Here is a 22,362-nt window from a genome sequence, read left to right as displayed (position 1 = left end):
ACTATAACGCAAATTAATCAAAATAGGGTTCAAAAGATTAATAAGTCAGTTTTTGTTGTTCAGATTTTTTTTGCATTTAATTTGGTATGTGATCTATGGCCACATGTGTGCTTTTAGCTGGTGTATGCCCTCTTCCTGTGTGAATGCCAAGGATTGGTACCCATGGTTATTCATAGAGAGGTGGTAGAATGCCTCATGGCTCATTTCTCTGGCCATGAGGCCAGGCTGGCTAGGACTCTGTGAAGGGCAGTAGATGGAGTGAAGCCCGGTCAACAGAATTCAGCTTCTCTCTGTAGATTTATGAATGTTGATGTGTAGAACGACTGATTTTCATCACCAATTACTACTTTTCTTTTCTGTCTTTAATGTGCCCCCTCTGTCATTTCATTCTTTGCCCAAATCTTTCAAAACACTAGACAGAACTCATTACTGGTGCAATAATCACATCGCTGCTATATTTATCACACATTTTTCTATCGCTGGACGGAATACTTTTTTTTTCTGCTGCTGCCTTTCTTAACTTTTAATTATGTCTGGGCAAGATGCACATATAAAATTTGATTGGCTACACATGTCTCTCTAAGGATGCCACAGGGACACAATTCTAATGAATCTGCCCTTAGTGTTGTGTTTTTATGAGCTTCATTATACTGCTGAAGCTCTTAACAAAATGCCACTTCCGTAGAATTAAGCCCTTTTCACTTGACAGGTCAGAAATGATTCACTAATAATTTCTCAGTCCCGCTAAATGCCTTCAGGTTTGCTAGTGCAAAAAAAACTGCAGCGGTGTGTAGACACTTATTATGTGGTGTATATTTAAGGTGCTCTGTACATGAGAAGCCTGCAAGACAAAATAATAGATAGTCCAGCCTCTCTCCATCATACAGCCACTGTCCACATTCACTCCTCCTAATTGTATATCATTAGAATAGAGATGTGAATATCACATTAGACTCTCAGATTAAAATCTCAATTAGAGGGAATCTGCCTGTCTGTTTAAAATTAATCACTAGTCATATTCATGTATTTCCATATCTTCCTTTCCATGCAATGGTTCACTGAATTTTGAAACTTTAATAGCCAGGACTAACTGACTGCAAACCTCAGCCAATGGTTTTATGAAAGCCTGATTTCCACTGCAGGAACTAGACCCCAGAACTAGGAACCTTTGGAGGAACCAACTGCATTTTTACCGCAGGGACCAGGGTCTAAATTTAGTTCCAGGGTCTTTATTTTACCCCAAAAGCAGTGCCTGCTAAGGGGCTAGTACTTTTCTGAAAATACTGCTACTTTGGGGGGGGTGGGGTTTCCTTGCAGTGAATATATATATATAATAATATAAGTCGGTCTCCTCATCTCCAAAACTGACCACCTGATTACAACAGGTAGCCTAATACAGCACGTTAAAAAGGGAGACACAGACAGGAGCCTATAGGTCAGCTGGTTAATTTGCCTAATCTTCACAGGTCTTTAGACCGCGGTGGGAACGCACACAACAATATGCTGAGGGAACCTTTTAGTTCTTTAAAAAGGAGATCCTGGTACTAAAAGTCCTGGGTACTTTTTTCTGTTATGAGTTTTCAGAGGGAAATCTCACAGATACTGTAAAAAGGTACTGTTTGCTATTTTAGTGGGTGTTTATTTTAGGCCTTAAAGGCATACTAAGCTTTCCTTCTCAAAGGCTGCATTGAGAGCTCTGGAGGAACTCAACTCACTTAGTGTGTTTACATGCACTCAAGTAAACTGGTTATTGTTGTTTTTTTTCTGATTTCTTAAATATCATATAAATCAGACGTTTCTGTAAACTCTGCAGGGGATTAAGAGAAACCCAGTTAACACAGCCTGACGTTTGCTGATGTAAATGCTTAACCAGGATTCAGGCTGCTTTTTAAAAGGGTGAATTACAGGACAAAGACTTCAGACAGGGAAAGAATTTTGCTGATGGCAATGTGGTAAAATGATAAAAGGAAAGCTCATTACTCTTTAGTGGTGCTTCATTGTACCCAAAGTAACTGAAGTTTGACCTGAATAAGTAAGGCTAAAAAGTACATTTTCACAGCTGAGTAGCAGGTTATTAAATACAGACACAAGACAAATAACCCAAACAAACAAAGAAAATCATTCATGTTGCAGCATAATAGATCACTAAAAATATGCAAGTCATTAACTCTCATTAACACAGTGGCTGTGTGAGGCTGTACTTACTAGGCACGTGGGCTCAATGCTAGGCTTGATCATCAAAGTTATTACAGTTCATCCAATAGTTGTTGAGACTTTTCATTCAAAACCACTAATGTCTACATCGTGGCATTACAGGAAACGTTATGGGATCACCATAGTCATTAGGATTCATCCTCTATGTGCCAATACATCCAGTAGATCTTTTACTGGATTTGTGAAACATTCGACCTGTTGGTGGCGCTTGGTGAAAAATCAGAGAAGTCAGTAGGCTTCATTCTCTTGGCACTGTGTATATCGGTGCCAAACCTCATGGCAATCCAATCATATTGTTTTGAAGGCATTTCTGTAAAAAACTTTTTATGTGGTTTCTTGAGTGCATGTAAAAGTAGTATTTGAGTCCATACTAATGTTGATGGTATTCATTGCTCAGCTGTGATTTGTGAACCACATATAATTTAGTGAAACAGCATCCACAGAATATTTCATTGTTTCCACGTTGATTCGCCCAATTTCAATTTTTTTGCATCCTTTTTTTTTTTTATCTTCTTGCATGTCCAAAAGCTTCCTGGTGATAAAGAAGGAGAAGAAGAAGCTGCCTCTCACCTCATGCTCTGGAGACTACAGCAGTTGCTGACAGAGTCTCTGTACTTGTAGCTCATCCAGTGTTTCTGCTTATTAATTGCACGGGTACATGGAGAGGTTGCAACAAACCTATCGCCCTGCCTTCCGCTCTTCAAGCTCCACAGCCTTTATAGCTATGTCATTTTCAGTCCTCAGACCTCTGCCTCCTCCACCCACAGCCATACTTGCAGACTTCCACCAGGGTGTGGAAGCAAGATGGAGGTCGCCTGGGCTTGCTGAGCCGGATGCAGAAAATAGCCCCACTGCAGGCAGAATGAAAATACTCTGTTCCGGAAAAGTGTGTGACCATAAGGGACAGTCTGAATTGAACACCTCTGCAGAGGTGTGAAGTTGAGTTTTTGTCTTTTTCCACAGATAGGAAGGGGAAGAGGAGGTTACAGTGGGTGTGAGGAGGGTGGATTATGTGGCTGTGATAGTGCAGTGGGAGTGAATAGACCAGGGGGAGAGAGAACTCAGGAGACTGTCACCAATTGTCACCAAGAGCCGCCCAGCTTTTGTATTAATTTTCCTTTTTGTCTTCCCGGGGACCCGGGTGAGAAATAATCCACCTCAAAATAGACGTGTGTGTGTGTGTGTGTGTGTGTGTGTGTGTGTGTGTGTGTGTGTGTGTGTGTGTGTGTGTGTGTGTGTGTGTGTGTGTGTGTGTGTGTGTGTGTGTGTGTGTGTGTGTGTGCGCGCACCCATGACTAGGGGCCAGGGTCTTTCTCCATCTTGCCGTAGGGTCCATGCTAGTTGCAGGCTGTCACTGTGAATACAGGGCTGAATGAATGTTATGTCTTCCTTTCATTACTCACCAACGCTCCTCAGCAATGTCTCACGTCTCTCTCCTGAGGGGGAGGTGTGCTGTCACTGATTTTTACTGCTGTCAAGACAACAGCTTTTTCCATCTTAGGATCAGTAGTTCCTTCAAATGATAGTCAAGGATGTTTAAAGGAGAAATCCACACTTGTATTGTCTTTTAGATATTACCAACCTGTGATGAAGAGTTGTGATTACATTTTTGGCTGTGCACATTTACCCTCAAGCTGCCTCCATCCTCTTCTTCAAGTGATGATTTCCTGCATTAGTAATGACTTTGAACAGTACGTACACATGATGAGCTAGTTGCTTTCAATCAGACCTGTGAGCACCGGCGCTTGTCACAGCCAAACAACAGCAGCTTTGAATTATGGTCAATAGAAGCACTTGTTGACGTAAAATAGGGTTGTCACTGCCTTCTTCGTGATAGATGTGTTATTGGCTACTCTGGTGGCCACTCACTAATTTTAGTTACATTAGGTCATTGGTTACCTTTTGGCTAAATAGTAGCAGGTTATTTATAGGAATCACACTTTTTGTGGTAGATCAGTTGCTCAATTTCCTGATCAATCTGTAACCCTTGACATAGATGATGAGGAAATGCAGGCTCTGACTGTGCTTTAGAAAGAGATGAAAGGTAGTGCTTTAGTGAAAATTAGAGAAAGAACTTGTGTAAACGTCATGCATTTACACTCTACACCACCATTTCATCCTGCCACCGGGTCTCTGAATTAAAATGCAGCCTCAGATCTTCTTCTTCCCTTATATAAATCCTTCCATTGTTGATGTCCACTGAATCCCAGGGGTTGTGATAAAGTTTCGTAATTTGCCTTTTTATTGTGTACATGTTGGCTTGCCTACTTCTATTTAAGTTAATGATTTTCTGAATTTCCTAGAATACCTTCTGATGTCTCCTAGAGAACTCCACGGGGCCGTTAGTGTCCAGCTGAGTTGTATGTGTCGGTGGAGAGAGTAATGAACCAAGTGGGAGTGAAAGTAATGGCAGGCTGATGTGTTTCTTATTCTACAAATAAGAATTTAGCCTTTCACTTAACAAGAGCCTGTCTGTGGAGAAATTAATCTTTCTGTCATTGATTCCTGCATGTATGGTTGTAGCTGTAACAATCATGTAAAACATTGTATTGTGGGGGGAAAAGCTTGTTTTCTTCAGTTTTGAGGCACCAATTCTGATGTGTACCGTTAATATTGATCACTGAAAATGTTTCTCTAATTAAAACCCATTATGGTTGTTGCAGGAAATATTATCAATGTAATGCCACTTTACATCTTCAATTGGCTGTTGTTCCTCCTCCTCAGGAAGGAATAAGAAAAATAAGCAGAATGGACATGGGAAGGAGCATCCAGGGTGCATTTCCAGTAGCACATCCACCCCTCAGCCATACATATGTTGTTTTAAGTTTTATCCATGCATCAGACAAACACTACAGTGCATCTCTGACAACACACAGAACAGAGCAAGGTAAAAACGTTCCCTTTGTCTGGGTCGATCTCCAGTCAGTCCTCTTGATATTTGCCGTGGTATGCTTCTCGACTTTGTCGGACTGCTGGCCTCTTAAGAGTGAGATTCTCCGTCAGCTCCTGTCTCTCTTTTTTTTTTCTGTACGTCAGCCAGAAGAGCCACTGAGCTGAAAACATACACTGAGTTGTGAGATGAGACATGAAAAGGATAACAATGCTGTTTACTGCATAGATCTTTGAAAATGGCTTTGTGATGTTGTGTGTTTCAAGCCACATTTGGAAGTGGAAGATTGTTTGAGTCCGTGTTAATCATCAGACCTGAGAGGATGGAATAAATTTCATATGTGAAAGGCTGAGATACTACATACAGTATCATTATTGAGCTGTTCCGCTGTACTTATGGCCTAGTTACTCCATGGCTGTTTATTTTTCAGAGTTAGTTAAGTGATGCAGTAAATCAAGCTCCAGAGGTTTGTTATCTATGTTTACTTTCCTCTTTCTTTGGAGGAATGCTGCGTATTCACAGAGCAGCAGCCAGAGAGGTCAAAGACGCTACAAAGCCCCATGAGACCCTCCCCTATATCTGTCTGTTTCTGCATCCTCAACCTGCCTTCCACACACACACACACACACACACACACACACACACACACACACACACACACACACGTGCGCCTATACACACACTCACACACCTTCACAATATATGCCTTTTTTAGACAATCATCCTAATAATTCTTGATCTATGCCACTTAATGAACTGTCCAATTAAAATCGTTCTTAAGCAGCACTAATTGCTTCCTTAAAATGGTTTGCTTTCATGGATAGAAAATCCTATAAGGTCTAGGTAGGAGTTGAACATTGTCCGCACATTTACAACCCCTCACACAAACATACACACACACCTCTTTCTCTAGAGCACGGTAGTCTGGTTTCACTTGGTTGGATTTGTGAAATGCAGTTTAGGTGGTGTCACCTGAGAAGACGCTCATTTTCATTGTTAAATTATACAGTTCCTGGGAAGCTGCTTGATAAGCTATCATCTCTGTTATTATTACTGCTTAACAGCTGATTTTCTTGCCCGGATATATATTTGCAGATACAGAGCTGATACTTGTATTTCCTAGATAATACATTAAAGTTCAATCCAATATATACTTGACTACTGAATAGCTCTGCAATGCATTAAGGGGAAAAAAGCCCAAATCCAAGCTGTTCCTCAATGGGGGTTTTTTGTTTGTTGTTGTTGCTGTCTGGAGGAAATTTCTCTCTCCTTTTAAAAGTATCCTCCAGCGTGTGTTGCTTCGGTGCAGCCTTTGGCTGAGTTACCTGAGTGAACTCCCCAGTGTTTATTTTGTTTCTACCGGCTCACGTAAATGCTCACATTGCAGACATTACAAGTGGCTGTAAGACTGCTTTCATTTGCCTGTTTATTTTAGCGGCATCCTGCCACAAACTGTGCTCTCCATTTATGACACTTGACAGCTTACGTAAAATAAAAGTCCGGCTTAGGCTTGTGCTCAATAAAGCCAATACCAATCCGTAAAAAAATGCCTCGGTTGGCCCAGACTCTTTGATATCGGATCGGGACATCTCTAAATAATAACATTGTGATATTGTTTGTAGTGGGAAGTTACTGATGACCAATGAAGATAAAACGTCAACTGCAGAGTTATATCCTGAGGGTGCAAGCGATTCAGTGTCTTGGTAAAGGGCTCTTCTGCAGACCCGATGCTTGAACCTGTGTCCTTCGATCCATTAAATTGGTCTCATAGCTGGCTATGCCACTTTCCTGTACATTTACTTGCTGTGCTTGTTCACACCTTTTTCAAACAGTCTCTTTCTGAGATCCTGTTGTACTGTTTCTGTCTCTGTCAAATTAATTTAAATTAAAACTAAACCCTTCGAGGTTAAGGCCAGATAACACAGATTATTTGATTGTTAATTAGGCATGATAGTATATCATAATCATCCCAAAGCCAAAAAGAAATCTTCTGATTTTTCAAGTCTGTTACAAAGCTACTGAACATTACACAGTAACTGATATTAACTGATATTTTTTAACTAAATAAAGTGGCTTCATGGTTTAGGAAGCAATTAGAATCACACAGTTTTTTAGGAGTGGGCTGTTAACTGTATATATTGTCATACCTGTCATGCAGCCCAAAGAATACCAAAGGGATATATGTTATTTAAAGTGGTCATGGTTTTACCATCAAGGCTCCTGAGTATTGACTTTGTCATTCCAAAAAAACTCTTTGATTTCTCTAATTAAGGCTTTAACCACATAAGGTAGTGAAATTAAGTGGTGTAGTTTTTGGCTTACATGAAAACCTGTATACCTTTGGTGCTTGATTGCACGTAAAACATAACAACAAAGGAAGTGTGGTTTGCGTGAGGAAATAAAGTGAGGGATATTTTGTATAGTAATAGGGTCCCTTACTCTCCATCAATTACTTCCACTTCACTCCACCAATTTAAATGTAACATGTTTAATAGACAAAACACTACAGTGCTGCAAGGTCATTAATTATTAAGAGCAAGGTTGCATAACAGAGAGAGCAAGGCCAGGACTGAAACCATTTTAAAGGTTAGGAAAGGGTAATGGTCTATGGCATATATTGGTGTAGTGGTGCTGGTATAAACTGGTTGTTCAGTTGCTGGTTCTTTGCCCAGGAAGATGGCTCATGACAGTAAGTGTGACTGTGATGATCATAAATGTTGAGTCTGCTCTGAGGCGGCGGGGAGGAACAACTGACCTGTTTTTCTACGGTTCAGTCTCATCTGCCTCTGTATCCTGCAGGAGAGCACATTTCAATCCCAGCAGCTCCCAGACAGACGCAGGTTAAGTGGATGCATGTTGACTTCATGATAGACTATAGGGAAATAAATGGCACCCAATCAGACAGTGTACATGGAGGTTGAGACCAGAAAAGGGCACAGGGAAGAAATGGAACATCTTGCTTGTCGTATAATTAAAACATTCAAGCCGGGAGCGAGTTTTGATTATGATGGGACAGTTAATCCATTTGCTATTCCTTTATTCATTTCTAGGGTGAGAGGAAATATGAATTACTGGTCATTGAAATGTACCTTCCAAAGTTAAGACCTGCTTTAACCTGCTTATCATTTTTATATAATAGATGTTAGTAGTTTGTTTCTTTTTGTTTGGCTGCCTGATAAAACAGCAGTAATGATTAAGTGGAAAAGAAAAATGAATCAAATCATTTCAGACTGATGTGTATTAAATATGTAATATGGAAAGAGCTGTTTTATGGAAGCTTGGAGCATCATATAAGAGTGACTTATGTTAAACATGACCAGTAATAATACACTTTGTCTCTATACATAATTTCTTCTGAAATGACACTAAGCATCATTTTGCAGTTGTCGTCTGAAATGATGACTGGTGCTAGGCGATTTAAGCAGCTGTGGCTAGCACAAGTTAATTACGCTACCACAGATTGGATGATTCAGGCCTGAATAGGTATTTTTCTAAAGTAGCCTGTAACCCCACAAACTAATATAGGTAATATACACTGAACAAAATTATAAACGCAACACCTTTGTTTTTGCCCCCATTCATCATGAGCTGAACTCAAAGATCTAAGAATTTCTCTATGTACACAAAAGGCCTATTTTTCTCAAATATTGTTCACGAATCTGTCAAAATCTGTGTTAGTGAGCACTTCTCCTTTGCAGAGATAATCCATCCACCTCACAGGTGTGGCATATCAAGATGCTGATCAGACAGCATGGGTATTGCACAGGTGTGCCTTTGGCTGGCCACAATAAAAGGCCACTGGAAAATGTGCAGTTCCATCACACAGCACAATGCCACAGATGTCGCAAGTTTTGAGGAAGTGTACAATTGGCATGCTGACTGGAAGAATGTCCACCAGAGCTGTTGCCCCTGAATTGAATGTTAATTTCTCTACCATAAGCCGTCTCCAAAGGCATTTCAGAGAATTTGGCAGTACACCCAACCGACTTCACAACCACAGATCACGTGTAACCACACCAGCATCTTCACCTCCAAGATTGTCTGAGACCAGCCACCCGGACAGCTGCTGCAACAATCAGTTTGCATAACCAAAGAATTTCTGCACAATGGGCGGTTGTATCCCTGGGCGGGGTCCTTGCCGCTCCGGACCTGCTCTCTTGTGGGGTGAGGGGGTTGTGCCAGCTACAATAACCTGGTGGTGCTGGGGGGGGCTGGGCCCCCCTGGACCCGTCCTGGGGCTGGGCTGGATTGTCGCTGACTCTGGGGTGCTGCTGGCGCTAGAGGGGCTCTTGCTATAAGCCCTGGGCTGGAGGGACCTGGCGTCCTCCTGCTTAGGGCGGTGGGGGACGGGACTGAATGATGGGGCCAGTCAGGAATCTGCTCCCAGTGGGAAGGACCATTGTAGCCTCCCTATGACCTCCTTCACCTTCCCCCTCTTTGGTCATGTCTCACTACATACACCCTTAGGACTCTGGGGGGCGGGCAGGCTGCAGGGCGTTTGGTAGGTGGGGCTGCTTTATTGCGGCCTCGCCCTTCTTCCTCCCCCACTGGCTGCCCCTCAATTTTAATTACACATTAGACACAGAGCACGATGGGAGGCTCCACAACCTGACAGTTGTGGGGTACCTGTGTCACAACTACCCTCCAATTTTAACTGCACCTTAGTTACCACACAACTTATCTTTACTCCACCATATAACACTTCACAATCCATGACATGCATCCAACACAAAACAATACATTTACAGAGGCAGGCAGAGGGGTTGAAGGAGTTGGGGGGATTCTCATTGGCCTTGTGTCCTGCCCCTGGAGCCCCGGGGCGTGGGGTTGGTGTCTGCCTTGCCTGACCTGGGGTGGGTCGGGGGGGGTTGGGGGGCCTGCTCTGGGTCTGGGGACTCGGGCTTCTGGCTTATGCTCATTTCTGGGCTGGTGGTGTGTCCCTGGGCCTGGGGGCCCGTTGTCTCCTCTCCTCTTCGGCAGGGGTGGGACTCCCGCTGCTTCCCCCTGCCGACTCTCTCACAGTGGGGGCATTCGGGAGTCCCTGGGGCACATGGCCGGTGTTGTCGGGGTGGGTTTTGGTGCTCTTCCTTGGGGGTGGTTGACTAGGGGGGCTTGGCCCCTGCCCGGGGACGAGACCGGCCTCGGATTTATGGGGCTCAGGGGCACTCTGGGGAGGGAGGCCTCTGTCTGGGCGGGGGGACTGTTGGCCTGGCTGGCTGGGCAGGGGGACTGTTGGCCTGGTTCTCCCGCGTTATCGCTCCCTGGCGGCGGGGAGCTTCCTGGCATGGCTTTCTGCTGTTCTTCCTCGGGGCGGGGCGCAGCCTCCCCCGGGACATGCGCTCTGGGGTCTTTTGCGCTTTGGGGGGTCGCGGATGCCCTGGCTGATAGGGATGGGGGTCTCTGGGCTCTGCGCGGGTTGATCCGGTCGCAGTTTGGAGGGCTGCAGTGGGATTGTAGGGCGATTGTCGATGCATCTTGATGCATTGTGGTTTTTTTGTTTGTTTTTTGGGTTGGTGGTGGTATACAGCTAAGCTAGTTGATTTTGCCTCGTTGCTGGTTTGGCTGGTCGGTCCGGGCGCTGCTCTTTTGCGGGTTACGCCTCTTGCGTTCCGTCGGCATTGCGTTGTCAATTGGCATTTGGATGGTCGTTTTTATTTATCTTTTGGGGCGTCTGTTGGTTGGGTCGGGGTCTTCCACGTTTGCATCGTGGTGCATCTGGGAGTCATATTTTTGTTATTTATTTATTTATTTATTTTCTTTCTCCCACCCCTATTGGCTACTGGGGTTCTTGCATGCCTGTTGCTGGGGTCGGTGTGGCACAGTTGTGGCATCCCACTCTCACTAACAACTACATTTTTTAACAGGCTTATGCACACACACACACACACACACACACACACACACACACACACACACACACACACACACACACACACACACACACACACACACACACACACATACATTCACCCATACGCACAGACACATTCACCTATATGCACACAGACACACACAGTCTCACACATAGACACAAACAAATTTAGGTTATCCCTGGTAGAATTATTCCTGATGCTTTTCTTTCAGTTTAAATTAGTTGTTATTATTCCAGCTCTCCAGTTTCTTGTTATCATTTTTCTCTTAGTTGTCATACTATGTCAGCTGTTTATTGCTGCTGTTCGGCTGGTTGTCTTTTACTATTATTATTATTTTTATTGTTTGTTTGTTATTTGTTTGTTTTTGTTTTTCTCCTCCCCAAGCCCCCTTCTCTGTTCTATTGCAGGTTTCGTTGCTTTCTGCAATTGGTGTTTCCCTCTGCTATTTCCTGTTTTCCCCACCTTCCATCCCCCTTCTCTTGCAGGTGTTGTCTTTTCTCTGTGCTGTATGTTTGTGCCCCCCCATCCCCATATCTGCCCCCCCGTCCGGCCCGGTGACAAATCAATACATAATTAAATAAATAATAAAACAGACAAAGGAGTATATTAATACTCTCTTGTTAAAGTAAAATCTGTCTGGCACAATATGGTATCCAGCTCATCATACTCTATACCAGGCTGCTGGGCAGGACAGGTTTTTAAAAAAATAAAATAAAAAAAATAAAGAATTTCTGCACAAACTGTCAGGAGCCATCTCAGGTAAGCTCATCTGAATGCTTGTCGTCCTCATCAGGGTCTCAACCTCACTGCAACTTTGCACAGCCATTGAAGAGGAGTGGACCAACATTCCACAGGCCACAATCAACAACCTGATCAACTCTATGAGAAGGAGATGTTTTGCACTGCATGAGGCAAATGGTGGTCACACCAGATACAGATACATTTTTGAGTGGCCTTTTATTGTGGCCAGCCTAAGGCACACCTGTGCAATAATAATATAATAATAATAATAATAATAATCTTTATTTGTAGAGCACTTTTCAAAAACAAGTTACAAAGTGCTTTAACAAGTGTAAAGACAATAATACCCAAGAGACAATAATACAAAAACAATACAAGATAAAAGCATGAAAACATTGAAAAGACTAAAATACACGTTTAAGATAAATATAAAATTTGTAAAATAGAATAAAATAAAAGGGATAAAATAAAGTCAAATAAGATCGGGAAAAGCTCTCCTATAAAAGTATGTTTTAAGAAGGGACTTAAAAGAGTTCACTGACTCAGCCGACCTGATTTCCTCGGGCAGGCTGTTCCAGAGCCTCGGGGCCCTGACAGCAAACGCTCTGTCCCCTTTATATTTTCAGTCGAGACTCTGGAACAGACAACAGACCTCTGCCCGAGGATCTCAAGGTACGTGCTGGTGTGTATGGGACTAAAAGTTCAGAAATATAACAAGGCGAGAGGCCATGAAGAGCTTTAAAAGTGATCAATAGAATTTTAAAGTCAATTCTAAAACATACTGGGAGCCAGTGTAATGAAGCTAAAATAGGAGTAATGTGGTCCTATTTCTTTCTTTGTTCTGGTTAAAAGCCTGGCAGCTGAGTTCTGGACAGTCTGGAGTCGATCAATAGACAGGTGAAAAGGCTGTTGAGAGGCGTGATGAGATGAAGGCGTGTAAAATGGTCTCGGTGTCCTTAAAAGTTAGCATAGATCGAATTTTTGCTATATTTCTAAGTTGATAAAAACATGATTGAACAAGCTTTGTGGTGTGCTGCTTGAAATTTAAATTACTATCAAACCAAACACCAAGGTTCTTTGCCACAGGCTTAATGTGATTTACTAGGGAACCAGCAAATGGCAGTATTTGATTTGCCATCTGCTGGGACCCAATGACCAGGATTTCTGTTTTGTCGGAGTTCAGCTGGAGGAAATTATTTGACATCCATTTTTTAACTTCACAAAGGCAGTTGTTAAGTGAACTCAGCATTCCAGGGTCTGTGGATCTGACGGGCAAGTATATTTGTGTGTCATCAGCATAAATATGAAAAGAAATGCCATGTTTATGGATAATATGTCCAAGGGGAAGCAGATACAAGGAAAACAAAATGGGTCCTAAGACCGACCCCTGAGGCACACCATATTTAACTGGACAGAACGAAGAGACATAGTTGTTTACAGACACGCAAAACTTCCTATTTGACAGGTAGGATGAAAACCATTCTAGGGCAGTACCAGAGATCCCCACCCAATGCCTCAGTCTGTCTAACATGATGTTGTGATCAATGGTGTCAATATCCAAGCTGTCTGATCAGAATCTTGATATGCCACACCTGTGAGGTGGATGCATTATCTCGGCAAAGGAGAAGTGCTCACTAACTTGACAGATTTGTGAACAATATTTGAGAGAAATAGGCCTTTTGTGTACATAGAGAAATTCTTAGATTAGTTCAGCTCATGATGAATGGTGGCAAAAACAAAGGTGTTGCATTTATAATTTTGTTCAGTGTATGTCCTTTATCTCTGGAAATAACGCTAAGTTACCATTGTTGGTTCTAAGCTAGCTAATTAGGCAGACATGCTAAAGTTTGCAACAGATAAACAGTTTAATCTGTTACTTACACCTTGCCCTTGTTTTTCGAAAAGTAAATAAAAAGACTTTGAATACAAAGTACTGCTCATACTACTTCCCCATGTACACTGTTTCGGCATGTGGAGAAATCCAAAGCTTGCTGTGCCTGGTTACCTTCTCAATGGGAAAGAAATGGAGCCATTTATAGTGTCTAGAGTGTAGCCTACTACGTGAATAATCACATACTTTTTCAAAGGTAAATTATAATAAATTAATTTATTGTTGCTGTTAAAAAAAGTTAGCAACTAACTTATTAACTACTAACTATTCCAATTAATGATTCTATGATTTGTGCCTATATAAATTAAAGCCTCAGGAGAAAATTAATGCAGCAAATAAATGTTAGTTAAAGTTGTTACATTATTTTAAGAGGTTGTATGGCAATTTGGTTTATATGCATATGGTTTGTGTACATCTTTGCAATAGTAATACTTTACAAACACATATGGGGTTGTGTGAAATATGTAGAAATGACTATTCTATTTCGAAGCAATTCGTCATGTTAACAATAGAGGGAGTGATAAGAAAGAACCTAATATTCGTATGTGGAGTCAAAGAGTTCTTTGAAATACATCAAAGGACAACACTCTGCATATCATAGAGACAGGGGAACTGAAATTAATATTATAATCACAGAATAAACATTGGAAAACACCTGCAGGGAGGGACGCCATTTAATACACGCTTTAAAAGAAACAGCACTTCGTCTTGCAAGGAAGGTTAAAATCAAGGGCAACTGTCCATCCAAGAAGACATTTTTCCTGTCCAATCAAGAGGATGGGAGGTGAATCATCTTCAAGTATCTTCAGCCAAGTCCAGTTGCCCTTGATTTTAACCTTCCTTTAATAGCTATGACCTGGGTGACTGAGAATCTTCATAGATTTTGTATTTCAAAATACCTTAACAGCTCTCATCACAAGTCTCAGTCTCCTTAGTGGCAGGACTGTGTACATTTTATGGGATTATGATAAAACATCTCTGGAATAACACTGAGACCAATATGAAACTAATTATTAGCTAGATATGTCCTACCTAGCCCATGGCTAGGGTAGGGTAGGTAGCTGGCGGCAGCTTTCGGTATGTGCACACAGCAACTGTGTTAGCTTCATACTCATATGATACACTGTTTGAAAGCTAAAATCCTCATGATTTCACCCATGTAAACCATTTCAACATATGATCATCACAGCGGGTACAATCAGTGCCTCTGTCAGACCAGCCAGTACAATCAAAAGTGACGCGACTCACCTGTGAAGCCTCATAGTAATCCGCCGATCGATTATAATCCAACAAAAATGGTCTTGTTATGTTGTCAAAGGTCCAGACGATCCAATCCAGTAAAAACATTTAGTCCAAAACACATCATTCCATCACTAAATCCCCAGGGACGGCTGCGGTATCGTTTCATATCTGCCAGCAGATGTGGCTTGTATGTCATTATAACCGTAATAACTGCGATTTGAATGTAAACAACTACGATAGTTTGTATTAAAATTAGCCTCTGAACTCTAACTGACTGACAGCTAATTCGCCCCAATAGGAGCTCACATGTCCCTTTCACAGCCTGCAATAGCCAACGAGAACCCGCGCTGTAGGAACGGGCCGGCCCCTATTATTTGGTGGGTAGGCCGAGCCAATTGCAAGCAATTGTGCCGATGACTGGCACTTCGCGTAGCCAATAAAATTCTGCAAATAACGATATACAGCTTTAAGTAGGAAGTTCATGATCTACCATCAAAAAAATACATCTGCGTCGAGCTACCGGCTAATAGTGATGGGAAAAGTCACTCTTTTGAAAGACTCGAGTCACCAAATCTCGTTCATTAAAATTAACTAATCTTTTTTTGTGTCATTTCGTTAATTTTAACTAGGCTGGTTATTGCGGCGCTGCAGCCCTCTAGTGGGCGATTAAAAAAAAAAACAAAAAAAAACAAAAAAAAAAACAGCGCAGTTCTCAAACACAGAAGGCTGCCTGGCTTGCTCTAATTGACATAGTATAATGCACAAATTCACCTCTTGATCTTTCTCTATCATGGTTCTATAAAGCCCCATGGAGCCACAACCAAATTCAAACCATGTAAAAACAACAGAAATATGTTGTCAATATTCGATTAAGCCACTACTCCGGCTAAATCCGTCCATTTTCACAATCTTTCCTGAGTATACTACCAGACCAGCCATATTGCTGCTATAATTGCTATCACTATATCTCTAAAGTGCTCATTCATACAGTAGCCTAACGCCTATCAATGAGTAAAATCTATACATCAGATTTACAGGGAATATATTGAAGTAATAAGCCTGACACACTAGATGAATAAAACACACTCTTATTAAAATTTAACAAATTTAATAATAATCTCAAACACTACCGGTTGTTCACCAGTGAGGAGCTGTGAAACGACAGCACGGCTCTGTCAATAAATAAAAAGTAAAAGTTAAGTTGCGTTCTCTGGCGGACCGGATCAGCTATTAGCTGTAAACAAACCACAGGGCTAAAACTAACGTTGCTATGTGGCTGTGTTTTAATGGTTTAATGTCTGGGTCTGTTTGTTTTGGAGAGGAGACGACCTCTGTGGTAATTCAGCTCCCGGTAGAACTCTGTCAGGGCTCTGAAGTGGGCCCAGAACAACTCTCATCAGCTGTTGGCTGTAAACACTAGCAGGACTAAAGTTACGGTGCGGCTGTGTTAAAACTATAACTTAGCACAACATAACTGCGCTGTAATAACGTTATGCTTTATTAAATGTCACAAAATTATCAAAATAGATATTAGATATATGTCAGTCCACTGACTGTTACCTGACAACAGACTTGCCTCTCATTCCCCGGCGCTGGCAGTAACTCAGCCTGCCGAGTGAAGACAGACTCCAAGGAGGACCCATGTGAGCGCTGAACGATTAGTTCATTCCTGCTCCCAAGTAGCCGAGCTGTCACGTGACAATTACTCAATGAGACAACCCGTTCCTCTTGAGTCACATACAAGATTAGGTCAAATGAACGAAACGTTCTTTGAACGACACAACACTACGCTAATACGGAACGATGCAGCAGCAGCCGCCTGCCGCCATGGGGGCGGTGTGGTTTTAGAAAATATACGCTGAGACATACACTCAGAAAAACCTGTGTAAAATAGTAATTTTTCATGGTATTGGTATGAAATTTAAACTAGGATTAGGTAAGGCTTTATGCTCTGACCCTACAGTGTTTTCCAGCTAATAGGTCCCAGCTGTAGTTGTCTGCATGCATTTGTTAGCAAGCATTTTCAAGTGGAAATGAAAAATATATTAGTTTTAGTGTGTTTAAACTTATATTGATCAATTCCAGTAGCAATATCATTGCTACAATCATTCTGAATCATTCTTTTGGGTTAGACACTCCAGAGTGTTCTCTTTCAGAGAAGCCCAAAACCATGCATTTACTCCAGATGGTTCAAGAACTACATTAAATTTACTTTGGATATGCCATGAATAGGCGTTTTGCATGAATTTTACAGGACTGTTAAGAGGTTAAGAAAAAAAAAGACCTACAGTTATACATCAGTCAATATACTAATAAGTGATAAGCATGCAAGTAGATTCCACTAATATAAAAAATAAGAGTTATTTAATTTCAGCATGAAATACAGAACTGTTTTTCTTTAACTAAGCATTACATTGTGGTTCTTGAAAGGAATGTAAATGTGCAGCAACGAGGGCTAAACTTAATCTGCAGACTGCAGGACCAGAACTATACATTTTTACCAAGAAATACCAGAATGATGCATATTCTAGTCGTACAAACTGGATGGCCTGCTTAGCTGCACATCCTCCAGTAATGTCAAAGAAGCACTAATTGCCTGCGGCTACAAAACATTTTGAGTTGGTAGAAAAATGTTGTTTGTCATTTCCTGCGCTGATGGCAAAAATCCACACATACAGTACAGTGAGGTCTCATACCGTCACAGAGGGCTGAGAATATTCAGTTTCTCATATCCACCAAAGATAATATGATTTTGTGATGAGTTTCTCCTCTCTGGCTGATGGCGTGTTAAACCTGATGTGTTTCTACCTCTGGTAGAAATGAAAACCTGCAGTCCCTGCTGGCACAAGTTTTAAAAGATCTCTCACATAGAAAATATGATAATAATGAACAAGTTACTGGTATAACAAGGAAAATGTTGCTGTCAGTAATACACATATACAGTACGTTGGTACACATCTTCACATGCTCACATCCCTCACATGCTGTTTGCTATCTCTCAATTGTGACAGTATCCCTTGGAGACGTGCATGCGTGTGCCTACAGTATAGTGAACTGCCTTTGTCTCGGTTTCCCTGCTCATTATCGGAGCAGGTTCAAGGAGATGGGTACTCATTTGCATAGGCAGCCCCCAGGCTGGAACCCCTGTGTGTAGCAGCTAGGTGATTCATACCAGCTCCTACAGTCTTATTTTGCAGGGGATTAGATTAAAACCAATCAATCAGCCTAGATCACCCTGACCTGGAGGGAAATGAGTCAGGTGACTGCTCTAAGACCATCCAACATGTTTCTTGTCGTCTATAGCCCAGAATAACCCAATTTGTCGTATAACCATGGCAACTTTGGAGGTCTTTAATTTAGAGAGGAGACATTTCTGAATTTCTGAGAATGTTCACAGAGCGAGGGGGGAAGACCAGTGTGAGCATAAAAATTCAAATAATGGGAGTTATATTGTGTTGTAGGGTGTGATGTGTCCGTTAACATGTGCATGTGGGAAAGGATATGTAGGAAAAAAGAAATCCCGAACAAGCAAAACACAAAAGTACTATCCATCCATCCATTGTCAACCGCTTATCCTGCGTACAGAGTCGTGGGGACAAAAGTACTATTCAACGAAAAAATAAATTTATCCAGTAGCAGCCCTTTCAGAACAAAAACTTTTCACTTAGCATATATTATTAGAGATAGTACTGTATCTGTTAAGTGTGGAGTGGAGATTTGGAGAGACTGCTTCTTAAAAGAGAGGCACTTCGGATTTTCAAACTGGTCACTTTACACCCGAGAGGTTCAAAAGAAGAATTGAATTTGAAGACTTTCTTCTAAAGTAGAGTATTATACACATTATATAACACCAATCGTTGATGGAAATTAACTTACTCAAGTACTTAAGTACAATTTGATGGTACTTGTAGTAGTATTACATGCTGCTTTATACTTTAAGACGGCTATAATCTAAAACAGTTTATCATATAACCGTTGCTTATTTACCCATCCACTACACTGTTTGCTAACAGTTATAATTGCAGGTTTAAGCCGATTTTACTCACTCTAGCTTTATTTCACAGATGAAGTTACTAGTAACTTTGTATATTAAGCTTTGTATTACATACAAAGATCAATTTAATCAGTTTAATCAGTTTAATCAGTTTCAGAATAAAATATTGTGTACTGTTATAGATTGAACTACTAACAACTATAGAAAAGCAAAAATTAGCCGGCCTATGCAGCACCTAGGCCTCCACCAGTCATTCTGTGATGGTCCACTGGATGGCTGACGTCTCTTCAGTCCCCTGAGAACTATATGAAAGCATAAGGCAAAATTATGCTTTCATAATGTCCTCTTTATAGAAAATATGGTATAATATTTATAAACTCTCCACTTTCTCTACATACCAGTGGAGGGTGCAAACGTAGACACATAGATGCGGATGGTAATGCATCTTTAATGGACTCATATTGGAGGGCATATTCATATTAATGTGTCAAAGACATAGTGTTATGTCAGCAAAGCTAAGACATTTTAAAGCTACATATATCTGTGATGTTAATAGATGGGCAGAAACAGAATATACATACAGTGTATTTATTCCTAGTTTTTAGCAGATAATATACTTGATGGTAGTGGCAGTGTAAAGGAAAGGCATGTTTTGTTTCTTTGTAAAGACCATCAGTTGTGTGGATTTGAACAGGAACCACTTACATTTTGTAATCCTGAGCATGTGCATATGAAGCAGTTGATTGAGCAGAATAGCAGAACCGATGTTCAGTTTGATCAGTTCTGTCTTAAAACTGAAAGCTGGTTGCAGTTTATAATAACTTAAGTGCTCACCTCTTCTTCTTTCCAGTCCCAGCAGGATGTAATTATAAAAGGTTAATGCCGTTATTAGTGGGACCTAACTGTCCGATCTAAGTGTCCACTTTGTCTCTTTTTCTTTCACAGGAGAGGAAGCTGTGTGCATTCCCACTTATTGAGGTCTGTAGTTCAGATGTCATCAACTACATGGTTCCACTGTCTCGCCAGACGGACTTCTTTGTTCCAGAGATGAAGGAGGAGGTTAAAACAGACGTTAAAGAGGAGGACTCTGACGAGGACAGAGGAACTGACATTACAGGTAATACTGTGTATTTTAGGAATTCCAAACAAACACTGTTTCTTCTGTTCCCTCATAGGGAAATAAGAGAGTCCCACAAAAATATCATTTTGTTTTGTCATTTAATTGCAGTCTAACGAAGCAGGCTGATAGAAAGAGCTTCGGCTCAACTGAAACTACAGCTTGTTAGAAGCAAACAAACAGGAAATTTGTGACTTTTATTTTGCCGGGCGCTGCACTGACTCCCCTCCTGCCCTTGATCACTGAGGGCATGTGATATATGAGACTCTGTAATTGTTCTGTCACTGCAAGTATGTGTCTTCAAGTGCAATGTCTTTTCTGCTGCTGTTTCTCTTTGAAACTTGCTGGACCTGTAGGCTGGACCCATGGCAGTATTGACTTTTATATTGTACAAATCACTAGAGAAAGAAAATGGTGTTGGATTGATGGGACAGAGTGGGTGGAAGTGGGTTGATTTACATCAGGTTCAGTCTACCTTGAACTTAGATCATGATACATCTCTTGTAAACACAGCTTAAATATAAAAAAAGGGGTATCAGGAAAGAAGGTCTTACATGATCTGGAAATGTTTACGAGTTTTGGCATGTTTAGACTGGGTTCACCATCACAGCAGCGTGGAATTGCCTGGGACAGGTGAAGGCCATTCTTCAAACAGAAATGGCACAATTGTCGACTGTGGAGCCACTGATGTTCTGTTGAACTGAGAGGCAAGCCTATTTACAACTTTAAATGAGTTTGTCGGCATCACCAGGCCGAGACAAAGTTTTGATTATTGCACGCTTTTATAACAAATGAGAAAGTTAATAAGAAAGGACTAAATTGCTAGAAAACATTTCAGTACGGTAATTCAGATAAAATTAAGTGGATGTTGTAAGTTATATAATCTTTTAATGACGGTGTCTTTCTTCCCCAGTAGACACACACACACGCGCGCACACACTTCTATATTAATCCACCCATCATCTTCCCTTCAGAATGTTGTTTCAAAATCTCCATACAATTTTAAATTAAACTATAATTCTGGATTTGGCAATTTAAATAAACACACAACTTTTGTTGAACGCATTTTGTTAAGTTAAATTTTGTTTTTAAGCAATGTGGATCTTCAAGCAAACATGATTGTTGTTGTTCAGATCAGCTGATAAATTCCATCAAGCTGCCGCAGAATATTATCTGCGTGTTATCTAGTGTTTAAGAAAGGATGTGATGCATACATCAACAGCTCATGCATCATAATCTAAAAGAAGATTATGCTGCAAGAACCTGCAACAATGGTTGGTGACTTTGTCTTGCAGAATATATAAAATTCAATGTTTAAATTGAATTATAAATAAAATTTAGGCTATCATTTTTCACATTTCTTAATGCATCCATAATCTTGGCATTCGGGGTATATGTTTCCTTAGTAAACGAAGGAATCTAATGTAACAATCTATAACAAATAGGGGTGTGACGAGATGTTGTGCTATGAGATCTTGAAACACAATATTTCTTGTCGAGGTGAAAAGCTGTCTCACAGTATCAGCGTGTCGGAGTGTGAGGGTGAAATTAGCAAGAAGATGCCCCCCCCCCAATTTTTAAATAATTTGTGTGGCAGCATTTTGGCTAACTGGTGGAAACAAAAATGGCGACAGTGACAGACAAGACACAAACGATATGTAAGCAACATTTCAAAATACACCTGTATTGTTTTGCATTTTGTGATTGTCAGTCCTATAAAAGACTATTTTTCCTGGCATATATTTCGTCACTGAAGATTGTTTTTTTTTAAATAGTATTAAAATATCGTCTCGTTCGCGTGAACCCATCATCATGTATTGTCTCGTGAGCTAAGTGTATCGTCACACCCTTAATAACAAACAAATAATTGGTAATTAAATTAATAAGATCATAATATTGAAAAATCCTTATTTTTACTTACAAAGCTTCTCTTTGTTCATCACTGGGATAAGCCTAAAGGGAGGAGTTTACTGTATACAGTTATAACTTCCTTTGAGGGCCCTTATGCAGGGAGTTGGGTGTGATAGCTAAAGCTGGAGCTACAGTTAGCGTGGTGTGTCTTCACATTTAACTGTCAGGTAATTTTGGCTAAATTAATATCCTTGTAAAAATCCTTGTTTAAACTATTTACTGCTGTATTAAAAATCATATGGTAATAGACAAATTCAGGTTTATCGTATTGATTCAAATGGTTATGTAGTAACCCTAAATGAAGAGCACCTTAACACCCATGGCCTTTTTATTGTTCACAAGAACTGAGGAGCATTTCTGTGATTGGTGGTAGCAGGACCATAAAAGAAGTTTTGAGTGTGGATTTATATTGCAGAGTTACTTTTATCAGCTGCACTCTGCATTGTGCTTCTGCAGTACCCACTTTAAAAATTGGAATGTGAACTAATC

The 22,362-nt window shown here is 40.9% G+C and overlaps 1 protein-coding gene across 1 annotated transcript in view; it reads left to right on the top strand.

Annotated features, from left to right (window-relative positions):
* Positions 1-22,362, top strand: part of tex264a (testis expressed 264, ER-phagy receptor a) — a 90,208-nt gene that overhangs the window by 60,474 nt on the left and 7,372 nt on the right. The window contains exon 3 of the mRNA XM_038696538.1: positions 19,791-19,962. Coding sequence (XP_038552466.1) covers positions 19,791-19,962 — 172 coding nt within the window. The remainder of the gene's footprint in view (positions 1-19,790; positions 19,963-22,362) is intronic.

This window comes from Micropterus salmoides, unplaced genomic scaffold (assembly GCF_014851395.1).
Source record: "Micropterus salmoides isolate LMB-PRFRI ecotype aquatic unplaced genomic scaffold, ASM1485139v1 Ms_hic_scaffold_4, whole genome shotgun sequence".
Classification (NCBI taxonomy): domain Eukaryota; kingdom Metazoa; phylum Chordata; class Actinopteri; order Centrarchiformes; family Centrarchidae; genus Micropterus; species Micropterus salmoides.
Note: the sequence above shows the minus strand (reverse complement) of the source record. Positions and strands in the feature narration are given on the sequence as shown.